The sequence below is a fragment of the Acyrthosiphon pisum genome, chromosome A1, assembly GCF_005508785.2.
Source record: "Acyrthosiphon pisum isolate AL4f chromosome A1, pea_aphid_22Mar2018_4r6ur, whole genome shotgun sequence".
Classification (NCBI taxonomy): domain Eukaryota; kingdom Metazoa; phylum Arthropoda; class Insecta; order Hemiptera; family Aphididae; genus Acyrthosiphon; species Acyrthosiphon pisum.
Window position 1 is genome coordinate 48,577,619 of NC_042494.1, and position 17,120 is coordinate 48,594,738.

Here is a 17,120-nt window from a genome sequence, read left to right on the forward strand (position 1 = left end):
GTGCTTTCTTTTAAAGAATTAGCAACAATTTGTCTATTATATTTACACTGGCTTCGTGTTTATGATCAAAGTTAGATTTAAAGCACCGTTTCACCTTACATCACATAAAAAATTCGAAGTACACGATTTAACTGTACATCTCCACTTTATTCCATTTTTTGAGATAGTACATTTTCGAAACTTAAACTCATCGAGAACTAATAACGGTTTATTACCTTTTTCACTGAGAGCTTTTGTAAAACGATCCATATTGTAACGTCAAACAACTCAAACTAATACTAAACGACTAACAAGACATAAGTATTGGATACCTATCAATATGATTTATATATATATTGGGTATCATCAATGTTTATTCTATATACAGTATATTGTGTGCAACGAAGCAATTAGGCTGATAAAATATATCCGATGATAATGAAAACTTGTTTTTATTCATCACTCAAATGCATACTGCCTGATCAAAATAATATGTGCGTAATAATAACGTTTCATAAAATTCCCGATACTGTTATAAAATATATTAAAACTTAAGACATAGAGTAATTAGATTTTGAGTTTAAAGTAACCATAATATTTGTATTTTGCATGTTTTAAGAATACTAATAATTTTTTAAATAATAATTTGAGCATAGGTAGCAATTTAGAATAATATAATTTGAATACAAGCACAATTGGTATATTGATCGTGAAATATAAGAGGCGCAATTGGTACACTGACCCTAAAATATATGCGGCGCAATTGGTATATTAACCTAAAAATAAAAATTTTGTTTTAGGCGCAATTGGTCCATGCCCATTTGTTTTAATCCTAATCGAATAAAAGCCTGCAATCCGCATACTGCGCACACGGCTCATTGTGGTGGTGATGTCGTATGGAGTACGACATTAGATCGTTTACGATTATCTATCTATTAATACAATTAATTACAGCAAATTATATTATTGGCTTATCGGCGATCCTCAAGTGCTTGTAGGAAAAACGTGTGCCCGCGGGCAGTCAATATTATTATAATTTATAAGACAGACATTTTTTTAAATTTTCATCCAAACATTTAGATTGTATTGTTTGAAATAAAAAATATGTAGGTGTGGAAAAAATTTATCTAAGTCAAATATGTCTCAAAATGTATAAAATGTTGTATAAAAGTGTAAAATATGCCCTAAAAACAAAAAAGACTCAAAATATGCATTTAGGTACCTATATGCAAAATAAAATTTCAAAACTAGCTTTGTGAAAGCATGAAACGTGTTTGTTTCATACTCTGCTATTTTTGTGACTTGGCAAAACAAATATAAAAATGCTATACGTCCTCTGCCGTAGTTATAACATATAAATTACTCTATATTATTCTCAATAATATAATTAAATATACTGAGTAATATCATAGGTTGACTAACCGTCCTCACTGAGAATCGTTTTTCTTATACGCAATTATATTATTATATATTGGGCGATTTGTAAACTCCGCCAGAATACCGGTTAGATAATAAGGTAATTAAAAAGTCTCATGTAAGTTCAGCTAGTTTTATTTTCTTACCTGAAATGGGTATATGTATGTAACTTCGCCAATTTTATTTTCTTACCTGCTCACATTACCACATTATACCTTCTCACATTAAATACGTTGACATCCATTGCAATAATTTTAATTAATTTTGGTTTCATTTTAATGCATTTTATGTAAAATGTATTATTTACTTAACTATATTATATTTTAATGTGCATGATTATTAATTAATATTATAAAAATTATGAATATTATATTATTATAATATCAATTGTACCTATACTCTTAGCCGGTATAAGTTAGAAATATTTAATTTTGTCAAATTTATTAGTTACTTAACTATGTACCTACCTATTATATATTTTAATGTGGATTATTATTAATTATTATTACGAAAATTATGAATATTATATTATAATATCAATTGTATATAGGTACTCTTGTTATGCATAGTTGTTAAGTTTGTAATTTTTAATTTTTTTTATATATTTTTGGCTTAACTTTGATATATTTTATGTCAAATTTATTATTTATATAACTATTATTTTTTTTTAATGATAATATATTATATTAATTTTATACTACTATAGGAACTTGATTTTCTTCACTGACGGAGTAAAACCAATAAATAAGCTAAATAAAATGCATGCGAATTTCTTTTCCGCATTATACATTGCGAGTTATTTGTATTAAGAGTTGTTGGGAAGGTATTTTTTGTATTGAGCTAACTATGTTTAAAAATTTCCTCCGAAAAATTCTATACGCACTGAAAAAAAAAAAAAATCGAAAACCATTTCTTCATAACCTAGAAAAGAGACCTAGTCATTCAAATATGTTTTCAAAATTAAAATCGGTCTTTTGGTACTGGGTGAAATTTTCTTCCACTTATTGGTCTAAATGCACGAAAAAATATGTGAAAAAAAAGTACCCGCTTTAACAAAATATATAAATTATTGCAGGCACTGTTGGATCACTTTCGTGCGCGGACGGCCGTGGTCAATGGGTGCGTCGGCAGTTGCAAATTGTTGAATAGGTATTTGGTTAGGGTAGTCGGTAGTGCAGGTAGACTAGAAGGGGAGGTTATGTGACTTGTGACAAGAGCGCTCGCATTCCAGTCGGCGGATGTCTTAGGCCGGCAACTACATTATATTTATATTACTATATAGTACTATATTATGTTAGTATAACTACACTGCTCACTGCTCAGTCAAACCGATCATAATATTATAAACATAAAACATTATAAGGGTGGCGGCAACGAAAAATGAGTGCTGGCCCCCGCGACCCGTTGTGTATACCCGACGTACAGCCAATAGTGCAGCAATGAACCGGTTGTATTATATTCGAAAAGTGAACGGAAACAGTGTTCACCACCAAGTTACACTAGTTACAGACGTAGATGTCCTGCCGGCGTGTACCTTCCACAGCCTGATGTTCAAACTATAACATTCCCGTTTCTCTTTTGCAGGGATATGTTTTTGATTGGGGGGGATTATTTCACCATATTTTTATTTCCACGTCTTGCCACAACTGCCGCTTGCCAGCGCTGAGTGCGCCCTGCCGCCCTGTCGGCACTCTGCCGTCGCTTTGTTATTTATTGTGGTACAGGACACAGGTATGTGAGTGACGACTGTGAAGTGTGAGCTGCTTCTTGCCTGCGGCTGGCCGCCTCCGTACTCTTTTTCGGACCATGTGTTTTTTCAAGTCGCTTGAATTTGCAGTGTTTTCTTTTTCTTTCCAGTTTTTAAATATTAATGATCGTTGTATTTACAATAATTACGGTATTATATTATTACGTTTAAAATAATAATTAACGCAGACTACACTAGTTACCTGGTACAATTTATTGCATCGTAGTTTTCAACATCGTCAATCATGGTAAATATTTTACTCATTGCTTAATTATTATTCTCTGCGCACAGGTCTGAAGCACGTAAATCCATCGAGTCCGGCGATTTCTTTTTATTTGATCTATATTCTTTTCTTTTAATGTCTATGATTTTTATTTTTATTATGTAGTTCCTCGTGCAGTTCCGTCGCACTATAAACATACCTACGATGTATAAAAAAAAATGTAGGTACGATGCGTTCGAAACACAAGCTGTTTTATTTTCGTCGGATTGGTGTAGGACACGGTGTAAAGGTTCCACATCATTTAGAACGTGTTTAACTGTGTTTTTCTTTTTTTTTATAAGCATTTCAGTCATCAGTTTTCTCGATTCAAATGGATGAAATCGCCCGATTTGGATCTAGAGCTATATAGAAGTCTTGACCATAATATGCGATAATATGGCTCTAATGGACCATTCTGGTTATCTCGGTGTGCTGCTTATACTGCCTGGACGATTCTGCTTTACAGGTAAGCAGTTATTACTATTAATAACTATTATACCTATTGTATAGATTGTTGAATGCATTTATTTAGGTATTTAAAACTAGTTACTTTCATTAGAATTTTATACTTTAAAACCAATTTACTATTTTAGTATTATTTTATAATTTAGGTATTTAAATTAGAATAACCATGACAACTATTCTATTCATCATATATAACTTTTGAAAATATATTTGTATTTGTATTTACTTTACTTGAAAACGACTTTTGCAGTTCTGTCGTACCTACTATACACAAATACGATGTAAGATGCGTTCGAAACAAGCTATTTTATTTTTGTCGGAATGGTGTAGGACACTGCTTAAAGGTTCCGCATCATTTGGATCGCGTTTAACTGTGTTTTTTCTTTTTTTATTAGGATTTCAGTCATCAGTTTTCTCGATTCAAATGGAAAAATTCGCCCTGTTTTGGATCTAGAGCTATATTGAAGTCTTAACCATAATATGGTTCTAACGGACATCCATTCCGGTTCTCTCGCTGTACTGCTTATTGTGCCTGAACGATTTTGATTCACAGGTAAGCAGTTATTACTATTTATTATTCATTAGGTATACCTATTGAATAGATTGTTGATTGTTAAATGTATTTATTTAGGTATTTAAAACTATACTCGGGCTGTTGTAAGAGCTTCCAACTGATTGAGTTCCGTGGTATCATACCCAAATATCTACCATCTAGTTTCTAACATAAATACCCCCACTCAGTACACCGCAACCGGCGGATAATTCCTTGACGGCGACGGTTTAGTGGTGGGAATGCGCAAAAACGGACAAAATTTAGTCGCTGTTCAGAAGCCCTCTTACAACAGCCCGAGTATAGTTACACACATTAGAATTTTAAACTTTAATACCAATTTACTATTTTAGTATTATTTTATAGTTTATTTAAATTAAAATAACCATTACAACTATTCTAGTTATCAGATATAACTTTTGAAAATACATTTGTATTTGTTGTGAAGTTTACTTGAAAACTACTTTTTCACTTTTTTAAAATTAGATTTTTTAATTTTGAATATTAAGAATTTTAATATGTTAATAATATTGAAGTGGAAAAGATAAATAAATTTTAATCTGTATGTACCTGAGTAGCTTACAAGTATATTTTATGATAAATTAAAATATTATATTTACAAAAATGTCATCGGATAAATAGGTTAGTTAATATGATTGGTAAAATATTGATATTTTTGACCAAAAAAACTAGTAATTTGAAAATGTTTATGCAATATATATGTATTTATTTCCTCTTTACTTATATATGATTTACAAATTATATAATATTATATTGTGTACACACTCTAAATTACTACCTACCTTTTTATATGTGCATATTATGTACTCACACATAAGTATATAAGCCGACACTGTTTATTTAACAACAGCTGTTAGGGTATAATAATATATATTGTAATATAAACATCTGTGTGACTGTATATACAATATTATAGTATATATTATTATGTTAATGGTTATGATGATGACACTATTTTTAGAATAATCTATTTATAAAGAGTTGCTATTATTACAAAACAAAATTATTAATATTTATGTAATGCATTGTTAACATGTACTTGCATGTTCAGGAGCACTCCGCTATTTATTTTATACACTGGAACTTATACAAATATCTAGTTGTTTTTAGTTGGTATACAGCATTACAGCATAATCCTGCTGCTCTCTATCTACCTACATCGAGGTGGCACAGATTCAAAACGTTTTATCTTTTAATAGGGGCTGCTCAAATTATAGCAACAAATAGGTACTGATGAAACTTCGTTCGTTAAACCAACAACTTTACCACCAATATTCCCTAACAATAATATAATATTAATTTAGTAACTAATTTTCAAGATCGGCATCTATACAATTAAAATAAATCATTTATTATATCAATTGATATTTATTTTTATTAAATTATTGATACCATTGGAAGCAAATACTGCTATATGCAAAGTAAAGTGTCAGCTATGCTTATCACACCAGTACTAAACCATGGTTTGCTTTTTCAGAACTATTAGTTTTATTATTTATTTTATTCCTAGAATTTTCCAATCCAGTATAATATATTAAGGTTGTGGTATTAACATTTATGCTTTCTCTTAAGAAATATTTCATTCAAAAACGGTATTCCAACTTTCTGACCATCAGACTTCTTTAAAAAAATGTTTTCAATACTTTAAAAAAGTTAAGATCAAATATTCAACTAACTTAAACAACTAACTCGTGGCAAAGGCAGTATATTTTACAAACATAGTTCTTACTAATACAGGGCTGATTTGAAATAAGAGACATAAAAGGATATAATTTTTATTCTATTTCCTATTTTTAAAATTTTTCAACCTTGCTGTTTAAAATATTACTTGAATGAGTTCTGATGGACACTTATAAATTCCAGCATTTACCAATATTTCTGAAAGGTTTGAATCACTAGTTTTTTCATTTCATTTTTACAGTTAAAGATTTATTTTTTGCCCTGCAACACTTCTTCAATAATATTTTCTTAGCCTTTAGAATATTATTTAGTGCGAGATTTAGTGTCTTTCTTGTTGATAAAAAAAAAAGTTCTTTTCAATTTTCCATTTGAAAAATTGTGTTTCCTTCTTTTTAATACAAAACAGTAGCCACTTGCACCATACACACTTATCACTAAACAAGTTTATTATGTAACATAGCTTTGAGTATATTTGATATTTTGATTAATATTTTATAATAGTATTACTGATATGTATAAAGTGTAATATTTTAAAATTAAAATTACCTTTTAGTCTTTGTAAGATGTTTAAACAGTTGTTATGATGCCATTTACTACAGCTATCCACATACAGTTTGTTTCCAGGTACTAAATTTATAGTTGATAACTCATTGGAGGATGGCTCTAGTACAAATTTTTATTTGATCAAATTTACTGATAATATTGTCAAGGTCTTGAACAGACTTAAGTAATTTATTAGAAAATATCCCAGTGTAAAATAATGTTACTTTTTAGCATTTTAGTTATCCAGTAGTACAATTTGGGGTGGGACACAGCAATTAATTTTGATGATATATGACTATATGGACATAAATCTGTTTTTTTTTTTTTTTGTACCTCTTTGTAATTACTTTTTTATTTCCCGGGTCGTCGGTTAAGTTCGTCTCGTTGTAGTTGTATATCCTCGAAGGCAGAATATCACTTAACGTCCTTTCAAGGGGGTCCATTTAATCATTAATGTCGCTAGATGTTATGTTGGCGCGAGTTTTCTTAATATTTGCACTGAACTTAACTGACAAATATGGGTGTCTTTTTAGGAAACCGTTGACCCAATCATCTCCAGGTATATTGTTTTTAATGAAATAAAATTAAAAATAAATTGCAGTCTTTCTGTTCACATTTGGTAAAATGTGAAAATATAAATGTATAAATAACAATTAATGAAGTTAGGTGTTCTTACCTACTTATAAAACAAATAAAAATAAAATAAAAATTAATTGCAGTCCTTTCTGTTCACATTTGGTAAAATGATAAAATATAATATAAAAGTATAATTAACCAAGTTAAGAATACTTACTAGTGTAATAATTCACAAATAAGTAATAAAAAATACATCATTCTGCACATTCATTAATAAAAGTATCTGATAGTCCAATTTCACTAACTAGGTCTTCAGAAGTTAAAGAAACTGGTAAGGTAGTCCAAAAATGTTTTCTATTATTTGGCATTAATGGAAGTAATTTTTTTACTATTTCATTTTTTTTTTCAATGTTTATACCTCGTGGTTCTATGATTTTGTCTGGTTCATAATCAATGATGGTTTTTAAAAAATTTTTTTGTAAAAAGTCTAATTCTTTTGGTGTCTCATCAAAGTTAGTATAATATTCCATTTTGGTAAATCCTTTAAAAAATGTTACCATCACTAGACTCGACAATTTAAAACCTTTTATTGGGTCATTCTTTATGGTAGTGGATTGTTTCTTGCTTGACCAATTAAAAAAATGTGTTTGATCAATAATGTTTAAATTTGTTCTACTTTCCTTAATTTTATTTTTGAGATCATCATAATCATATATATTCCTTACTTGCTTAAATTTTTTCTCTATGTTTCCATGAACTCCATCTGCTGACATATGGGTATGGCCTTTTGTCAAGTATTTAATAGTGACACTTTCTATAGAATTGTTGTGCTTAGAGTTCAAAGTGCTGATTAATGCTGTGAATAATACCCAATTTTTGTTTTGACCCGTGCAGTTGTCAGCCCAGAAAATAAAATTTGGAGCATCTCTTTCCTCTCATTATGGATAGTATTGAATCTGCAATGTTTTCTGTTTTTCTACCAGCTACAGCTTCATGCCACAGTACACAATGAGATTTGCCTTTTGGTCTTAAGGAAGCGAATGTTTCATTAAACACTATTAAACGACTTGTGAAAAAACAAGTTTTCGAATCTGGTATCATTGGTAATAGAAGAATTTTTTGGAGGTCCATGGAAAATACTTTGGTTGTGCTGCAGGTGTTTATATTGGCATCCTTTTTGTACATAGTGTTTGCTTGAAATGCTTTGATTTTATGTTGCTCTAATTTAGTTGTAAGTTCTTCAATTTCATCTTCATCAATTGAATTTTCTATTTGATTAGCATAATTGGTACAATCTTCACATTTATCAGAAATAGGACTTTTTAATGAGATATTCAACTCTTTTAGAACCCCTCTGTAAGTTTCTTGTGAAAACAATTTTCCATATCTCAAACAAAAATCTTCATACATTGATTTTACAGTCAATTCTCTAGGCAAAAACATGATATTGGGAGTATTATGTCTACGATAATGACTAGAACATGGATTATACATTTTTATATGGTTAATTATTGAGGTCTTGTCAATGTTTAAATTACTCACACCAGTTTTGTTACCTCTATTTTCTTTTACAGTTGATAGACATGGACTGTCACAATTTTTTAAATTTTTATAAAGAGCTGTTAGTTAATATTGAATCATTTGAATATCCGAATGTGTTAAGAAACATTGATCTACATACTCTGATTTTATCTTTCTTAGGTCCAGCTGGTAGATAAAAGTAACGAGATTCATTCCTTTTAAAATTATTTATGAAATCTGTTGTTGTTCGACGCTTAACTGGAGACACTGTAATACAATTTCCTAAGTACCTTCTTCTTAAAGTATAATCCATAACCCAGAAATCACTCCAAATTTGTTGTCGTTGATCAACCAAAATATTAATATTACATTTATTTTTACATATTTCTGGACAGGGAATGTTTCTAAATGAATGTTTTATTTTAGCATTTTCTATTTTACTTTTCCTTTTTTCCTGCCAAACTGCTTGTTGATCTTTCTTACTGAATTTTTTTTTAATATTACAACCATCATTATGTATAGCTGTTTCATCATGATCAGAATGTGTTGCACTTAATAAAACATTTTCATCTAACACATAAAAAAATATAATTCATTCAATTAGTGAAGGTAGATTTAAACTAAAATATACTCAGATGTAAGTTGTAGTACCTGGTCTTGGTGTTTCAGTCACACAACTTGAATAATATTCAGTAGTAACAGTGAAATAGTCATGATCATGTAAGACAGTCGGTAAATCCGCCATTGAATCAACCGATCTAACAAGCCATAATGTTTAAACAAATTAATATTAGATTACTTATATTTTACTTTCAGATAATAAATAATATGTAACTTACCTATTTACTTATTGGCTATTAAATTATAATTTAGAACTTAGAAAATATCGAGGAAAATATATAATTGTTAGTTACTGTGTTTCAGTTTTGTAAAGTTCTTATCATATAACAAACTCTTGTAGATACTTGTTTGTAAATTGATAAATAATCATCCGAATCCAAAGAAAATAATATAGTTTAATTCAGCGTAACAAGATGACAATGAGGATACAAAAAAGTCGATTTTGATAAGAACGTTAGTTACTGTGTTTTAGTTTTGTTCAGCCGCAATATTGATAAAATGTCAATATAAAATTTAAAAATTAAAATATAATTTAATTTTAATCATATTGATAATTGTGCATTCGTGGCTCATGCATTATTTTTAGGCTTCAGCGGGCAGGCCAATTGGAAGTATTTTAAAAATAAGGGGTGCTACCGCACACCCTGACCCCCCCCCCCAAATGACGCCCCTGATAAACATTTTAATATGATCTCTTATACATCGAGATGTATATACTACACTGGAGCGCGTACTCCCTATGATATCACTACAACGAAAAACGAGCCGTCGGCGTAGCCTTGTTCCCCCACCATTGCAGGGCAAAAAAAACTCACATAGTCACGTAGCATATTCAGATAAGCTTTAATAGTTTAATACGCGTTGCTCCGTGCTCGCAACGTTCGTTGTTTATTTATTTTTTCTGTAGTTACAAATGTACGATTTTTAATTTCTTTGTTGAAAATAATTAGTTTTTAAATACATTGTTCTAAATTGTGGTCCGAGAATTATATTGTAATGAAATTAGGTACTTAAAAATAATTTATAATAAGCAACTACTAGTGAATAGGTACCCAATATTCATAAGTAGTTAATTAAAACAAACCATTATTTTTCTAATATTTATATTTGATACAACAATACAACATAAATACATAATGCCAAATGCCAGTCTTACATTTATTTCTAATATTACCTTAAAAAAATTAAAAAACATACAAATCTAATTTTATTTTACAAATTATTAAATAATATTAATTTAGTGAATTTTTGCCTCAGTGAAGATTTATTTTTAAATACTTCCCTAGAATTAATTTCTTTTGCATAATGACGCATTCTTATGTTGATATAACTATTACTTATAGCTGTAAACAGACTATATTCATGAGATGGAGAACCTAAATCAACATTAACAGGGTGAGAATTTGGAGGAAAAAAAAGTGAATTTTTATTTGATATATTTTTTTTTGTTAATATAATAATACTTTGTTTCACATTCTTGTGTAATATTTTTTTTATTACTACTATAGTGTGAAAAGATTTTTCCAATTCCTTGATGATCAAAGATACAGCCTCAGATACAATTTTTAATTTTCCTCGACTTACAAAAGATGTAAATTGAATACCTGCTGTATAGTTATGATCTGATTGAGAACTTAATAATATACCTACACAGAAAGGACACACAAGTTTTTTGCATATGCTTCTTACAATATATCCTGCAATGTAATCTAGTATTTCACCTGTGTACTCTCCTAACTGTACACTATTAAGAATATCTAAATAATTATTAATATCAGATTCAAATATATTTTCACTGTCTTCAGTTATAAAGCTTCTTTTTTCACAACGGAAATCTAAAACATCTAAAAACGGATGGCCTCTTTAGAGGAAAGCTAAGCCAGGTAAACAAAATATACTCATCAGACAGTAACGTTTATCTTGTATAATATTAAGGATATTTGCCTATTTATATTAGAATAATCGGAACAAAAATGACTAAAGGTACCTATGTTTTTACATACCGGTGAAATTGTACACCACATCCTTTTTTCCGCCGGTTTGTACACCCATATGAGGAACACGAAATTACCATGATTAAACAAGTTTGATTGAATTTACAATAAAGCAGGAATTTAACCAGTAAACAGAATGAAATAATCGAAATTGCGCAACGGCGTAACGCACTGGCTTGTGCCATCCAGTCCTTTTGCCATGCAATGGTGGGGGAAGCGAATCAACGAGCCGGCTCGTTTTTTGACGACTCGTGCGCGCTCCAGTATAGTATATACATCTCGATGCTCTTATATTATTTTTATCGTGGTCAGATGTTTTTGGATGATTTGAATGATGTCCACCATCTGTCAAACATATACCTGCACCTGTTATCTTTTTTTTCCCATAGTAACATTAGTAACTCTAATTTTTTTCAAGCTTATATTCAATATGTTCATAAACATAACCTGACATACTTCAATTTGTATATTATTAATTCCTGTGAGAAAGTATTTTCTTGAAAATTGTCTTCTACTGGGTGTTGAGTTTTGTTTTATACGTTCAGTTTTTTTAGGGTACTCTTCTATATTATTTGATACAAACTGGTTTTGTCCTTCTGATTCCAACTTATAAAAATTATCAAAAATAACAAACATTTGATCTGTGTCAATTTTTTCAAAGCATTTACGTTTACACGAACAAAGGGGCTTCAATGTTATTGCAAGAACTAATTTACCTTTTGTAGTTATATAACTTTTGCCTTGCATCTTTGACGTTTTCCTTATGTTTTTAGTCCAACCTTCTGGATTTCTTTTACGTTTTCTTGTCAGTAATTCATCAGCCAATTTTTTCCTACCACCACCTCTTGAATTTATGATAAATCCTTGAGGATCAATTGGTTGTTGAATAGTTGTACCAAGTTCACCAATAAGTAGTTCTATATCTTTAACAATACTTGTATCATTAGACACATCAGGGAAGTTCACCACTAAATTTCAAAATACCATAATATTAGAGTGAGTAATTTAATAATGAAAAAAAAAAAATCTAGTTATTTTATTTTCAATATTTTCAATAATTTAAATACTATTTAGTATTATTTCAATAATATTTTATAGTATTAAGTTTTTAGTTTATTTGTATAATATAATAATAGGTGCCTACTAATAATAGTATAATATGAAATTATTCTATTATAAAATATTATTATTTCTGTAAAGCAAAAATTATAAAAGTATAATATACTTAATTATCAAAACTCTGATAATTATCATTGTTGTTTTCAGGATTTAGTGTATTTATCAGGTTCTTGGGATTAATCTCAATAAAACCTATCATATTTCAAAATATATATATACATTACTTTAAAGTATTATTATTTAGAATATCATCATCACTACTTTCTTCAGATTGAATATTTTTGGTTGGTGGAATATAAAATTCATCACTAGAATAATCATAATTTACTGAAATACTACCAGATTCACTTTAAGAAATACGTGCATACGTTTATAAGATTCACTAAAAAATGTTGATAATCGATTCAAAAATCCAAACCGTTTTTTAGCCTCTATACTTTTACATGTATCACATACACATAAGCTATGCACACGACTGTAGCACCATATATAAATGCCTTTTTTGGTTTTCTTGACTTTTAATCTTAGATTGTAAACCTGAATACTCCCCTTTCATGTTTGCTGCTCCGTCAAATGATTCACCAATAATACGATCAAACTTAATAAAATTGTTCGAACACGGACGCGTTTTCGTGCCACCGTAGTTTCGGCATAGGTCCCCAAAGCTGCGCCTCGGATGCCGAAGCTCACGAGGTGGCTTACCCCCTCGGCCGTCCAGCGCAGGGCCGTTCGCCGCCATAGGCTGTGCCGCCAGCCGTTTTTTGTCTTGTCCAGGCGGTCGAGCCCGACGCATCGTTGCGTTTGCTCGTCGCCTTGCGCTGTGTTTTGGCGACCATACCGCGTGTATGGCCGACGCGTTTTTATGTATTATTAAGTCGTCGTTGGTTTACTGCCGTTGCCGCCGCGTATATATTGCGTGCCGCCCCGTATATATTGCGTGCCGCCGCTGGCTTATTGCCGTGGTTTTGTCTGTTGCCTACGCTCGAACTTGGCGGATCACGCACCGCCGGTTCGCGTTGCTCCGTGTGGCTGTGTTTTGACCTCGTGGTCAGTTGACATTCGTGCAGTATTCATTTATTTACGATTATAATTGGTGCACGTCTTAACCGTCGTAAACTTGGAGACAGTTTAAGTTTGACGGATTGTGTCACCGAACACCACCGAGTTTATTATACGTGTTAACGCTGGGTCGTCGTTCAACTTCGCCGCGGCGCCGATTTTGGTTGTTGACGAGGAAGACGCTGTCGCATTTCCAGCGAGGACCGTGCTGACCAGTGACCTGTACCCAGGTGTCGATCAGGTCATATTGTAAAATTATTATTATTTACTGTTCAAATTATTATTATTATTGGTTGTAGCGCGTGCTAAATTGTACACGGCGTTTTTATTAATTATTATTGTGTAAAATATATATATCGCGTCATTACGCATTAACCTAATCAATAAGACTTGTACGAGGTAATAAATTGTGAGTTCGCCCTTTCCCGTCCACAGCACCCCGCAAGTCGTTGCCGCAAACCGCAAGTTACACAAGTACGTGCGGCGCGGCGCACAGATATGTTCAGAAAAAAGTTTTTTAACATATCATAATAGCCATTTCCTGATGAATCAACCACTTTTAATAAAGCAAATAGTCTTTTCTTTTACTTCACCTTCATAAATGTACCGTATGCATACCGTAGCCTGATCTATAACACCAACATCTTGTGTACTATCTATTTGTAAGCTGAACTTTTGTTCACCCAATTCCAATTTAAGTTTATCCCTTATTGACTTCATGATAGATAAAACAACTTTATTCACGGTAGTTTTAGACATTAAAGTTACAACTGAACAGTGGCAGATATCGGGGGGGGGGGGGGGTAATTGGTGGACCGCCCCCCTTGGGCTTTTCACCACCACTATACATTATTAAAATATTGTCTCTAGCCTATAACCATTGATTATAAATTTATAAATATTCATACTGTTGTTATCTGCTGACCCATTTTGAGAATTTTTTTAAATTTGGCGACCCACAATACATTGAGCGACTTTCTTTTTTTTTTAGGTATTTAGGTACCTACTAAACGTCATTACCTCTGTGGATTTGAAATTCATCCCCCCCCCCTCAGAACTATGATATATCCGCCACTGGCAGTGAACCCCTACCACAAGAAGTTAATGATTTCTTTTCCATTTTACTTTCCTGCGTTTGCTGTTCTCTATAGCGGAATTCAAATGTTTGTATAACTTAGCATCACGTTTAGCTGTGAACTTCACCAACTCCAAAAAATGTTCCTTGTTCAAATTGTCTTCATCGTCCTACTTATTTTGACGACCAAGAAATTTAACTATTTCAAAAACTTCATTTAAAACATGGATATTATCTAGTAATGATTGAATAAAGGCTTCTACTGAGTGCCTGTGAGTTGATGATTCTTCATGTATTTTAACAACTTCATGAATATGTTTGAAATTTTTACAACCGTGTAGTAACGTGAAAATGGACTGTGCGCGCAGTGTATATATGTTTAATTCTTTTTTATTGGTTATGACTCGTTGTCTACGTATATTGCGTACACAGTCACACACTTCAAGTTACTACCTTCTCATATGTATATATATATATATTCACCTCCGTTGATATATATATATATAAGGATTTAATTATATGCTAAATTGACTCACCCTAATTTGATTGAAGATCCGTTAGACGTTCGATGAACAAAGGAAGAATAAATGGGCTTGATATTGAACCACTTTTGATTTATTTTTTAATCAAGAACACAACTTATATATTTGAAATACTTAAAAGAATATATTTATTATTTAAAATATAAAATATTATAATGAACATATATTAATATAGCTTATTACGTATGACTGCCATCAAGGGCGAACGCAGAGGGACTGAGTCTGTATGAATCTGGCCGGTGGTCGAAGGGAATCATCCGAGCACAGATTATAACGGTACTTGCATAGAAGGAGTAAAGGACATAAGCATAAAAGACCACAAATGTTTATTATAATATAAATATCTGTGTGATCGTATTATATAATGTTATAATATAATAAATTATATTGAGGGACATTATGATGACACTCTTCTTAGTTCTTGTATTAACTAGTTGTGAAGAGTGGCTATCATTACAACCGTTAGAAAATGTAGTAGCAGATGAACTAAACGCAATGCAAATCGGACAGTATAACATTTTATATATAAATATATTCTTTTTTTTTTTATAAAACAGTTTTGTGATTTTTAACAGGGGCTTGGATTATAAATAAGGTAGAAGAGGGATGTAAAAGTGTAAAAAAAAATTGAAGGTTTAAATGATTTATTGAATTGGATATAATTAGAAAGAATACTGTAGAATATTTTTATAAAAATTTAGGGGGGCCCTATTATCCCACAATTCGAGTCACAAGCACTGTTTTTTTATTTTATTTTTGTATTTTCTGAGGAATAACAAGTAGGTATTTAAAACCATTATATTTAATTGTTAATAATATTAAAAATATTACCAATGATTTTTCTGTAGCTGTGCCTGTTTAATTTTTAATCACAGTAAATGCTAAATTTGAATCAATATCAATATATGTTATTAAATCATGCTCGTTTTGAACTATAGCTGTAGAATTCCTATCACACTAAAATTTAAAAAAATATAATAATATGCTAAATAGAAAATTCTTATAATAAAAAATCAAATAATTTAATTGTCAATAATATTAAAAAAAATACCAATGAATTTTCTGTAGCTGTGGCCTGTTTGATTTTTAGTCACAGTAATGGTTAATTTTGAATTAATATCAATATATCTTATTAAATCATGCACGTTTTGATACTTACTGGATTTTCATTATTCTACTCATTACCACTAGGTTTTGTTTTCTTAACCCTAGATCACACGCATTTAAAATATTCACGAGAATACACGCACACGGTCTTTTTGTCACACACAGTATGGCGTAAATCATAGTCAACTAACAAGTCGCAATAAAAATATAATAACTATCAATTTCGTTTATCGAGCAGCAATTATTAGAAACACAGTTTAAAAATAATCCATAATTGATTTAGCATTCCAGTCGGCGGATGTCTTATGTTGGCAACTACATTATACTTGTATTACTATTACGTAAGTATAAATGTATAATAGCTATAATACTGCTCACTGCCCGCCAAAGTTACCATATTACCTATTTTAAATATTATAAGGGTGACGGCAACGAAAAATGAGTGCTGGCCCCCGCGACCCGTTGTGTATACCCGACGGACGGCAGATAGTGCAGCTGTCGTGCCGCTGCGTGCCGTACCGATTGTATTATATTCGAAAAGTGAACGGAAACAGTGTTCACCACCAAGTAACTGAATAAACCAAGTGACATCTGATGGTGTTGTCCTGTCGGCTTGTACATTCGACAGCAGATGTTCAAACTATAACATTCCTGTCTCTCTTTTGCAGGGATATGTTTTAGAGGGCGGGAATTATTTCACCATTTTTTATTTCCACGTCTTGCCACAACTGCCGCCTGCCAGCGCTGAGTGCGCCCTGCCGCCCTGTCGGCCGTCGATTTGTCATTTGTTATGGTTATGTGAGTGTGAGCTACTTGTTGCTTGCGGCCTGACGCCTCCGAACT

General features: G+C 31.2%; 1 protein-coding gene and 1 long non-coding RNA gene across 3 annotated transcripts; one reads left to right on the forward strand and one right to left on the reverse strand.

Annotated features, from left to right (window-relative positions):
• The first annotated feature begins 2,784 nt into the window (after positions 1-2,784).
• LOC100569692 lies at positions 2,785-6,760 on the forward strand. The gene is made up of 3 exons (XR_003839026.1): positions 2,785-3,389; positions 3,707-3,870; positions 4,265-6,760. It is a non-coding gene; the product is annotated as an uncharacterized LOC100569692 (long non-coding RNA).
• A 217-nt stretch (positions 6,761-6,977) lies between these two features.
• LOC100569603 lies at positions 6,978-10,502 on the reverse strand. Of its 2 annotated transcripts, XM_003243623.4 has the most exons (3): positions 9,600-10,502; positions 9,412-9,518; positions 6,978-9,330 (listed from the first exon to the last, which is right to left on the reverse strand). In XM_003243623.4, exon 3 carries the CDS (start codon positions 8,731-8,733, stop codon positions 8,137-8,139), a length of 597 nt encoding a protein of 198 aa, XP_003243671.1. In that variant the 5' UTR covers positions 8,734-9,330; positions 9,412-9,518; positions 9,600-10,502; the 3' UTR covers positions 6,978-8,136. The 2 variants fall into 2 exon arrangements, with proteins under 2 accessions (XP_003243671.1, XP_029343049.1); XM_029487189.1 differs by lacking the exon at positions 9,600-10,502 and having other exon boundaries at positions 9,412-9,589.
• Between the last annotated feature and the right edge of the window lie 6,618 nt (positions 10,503-17,120).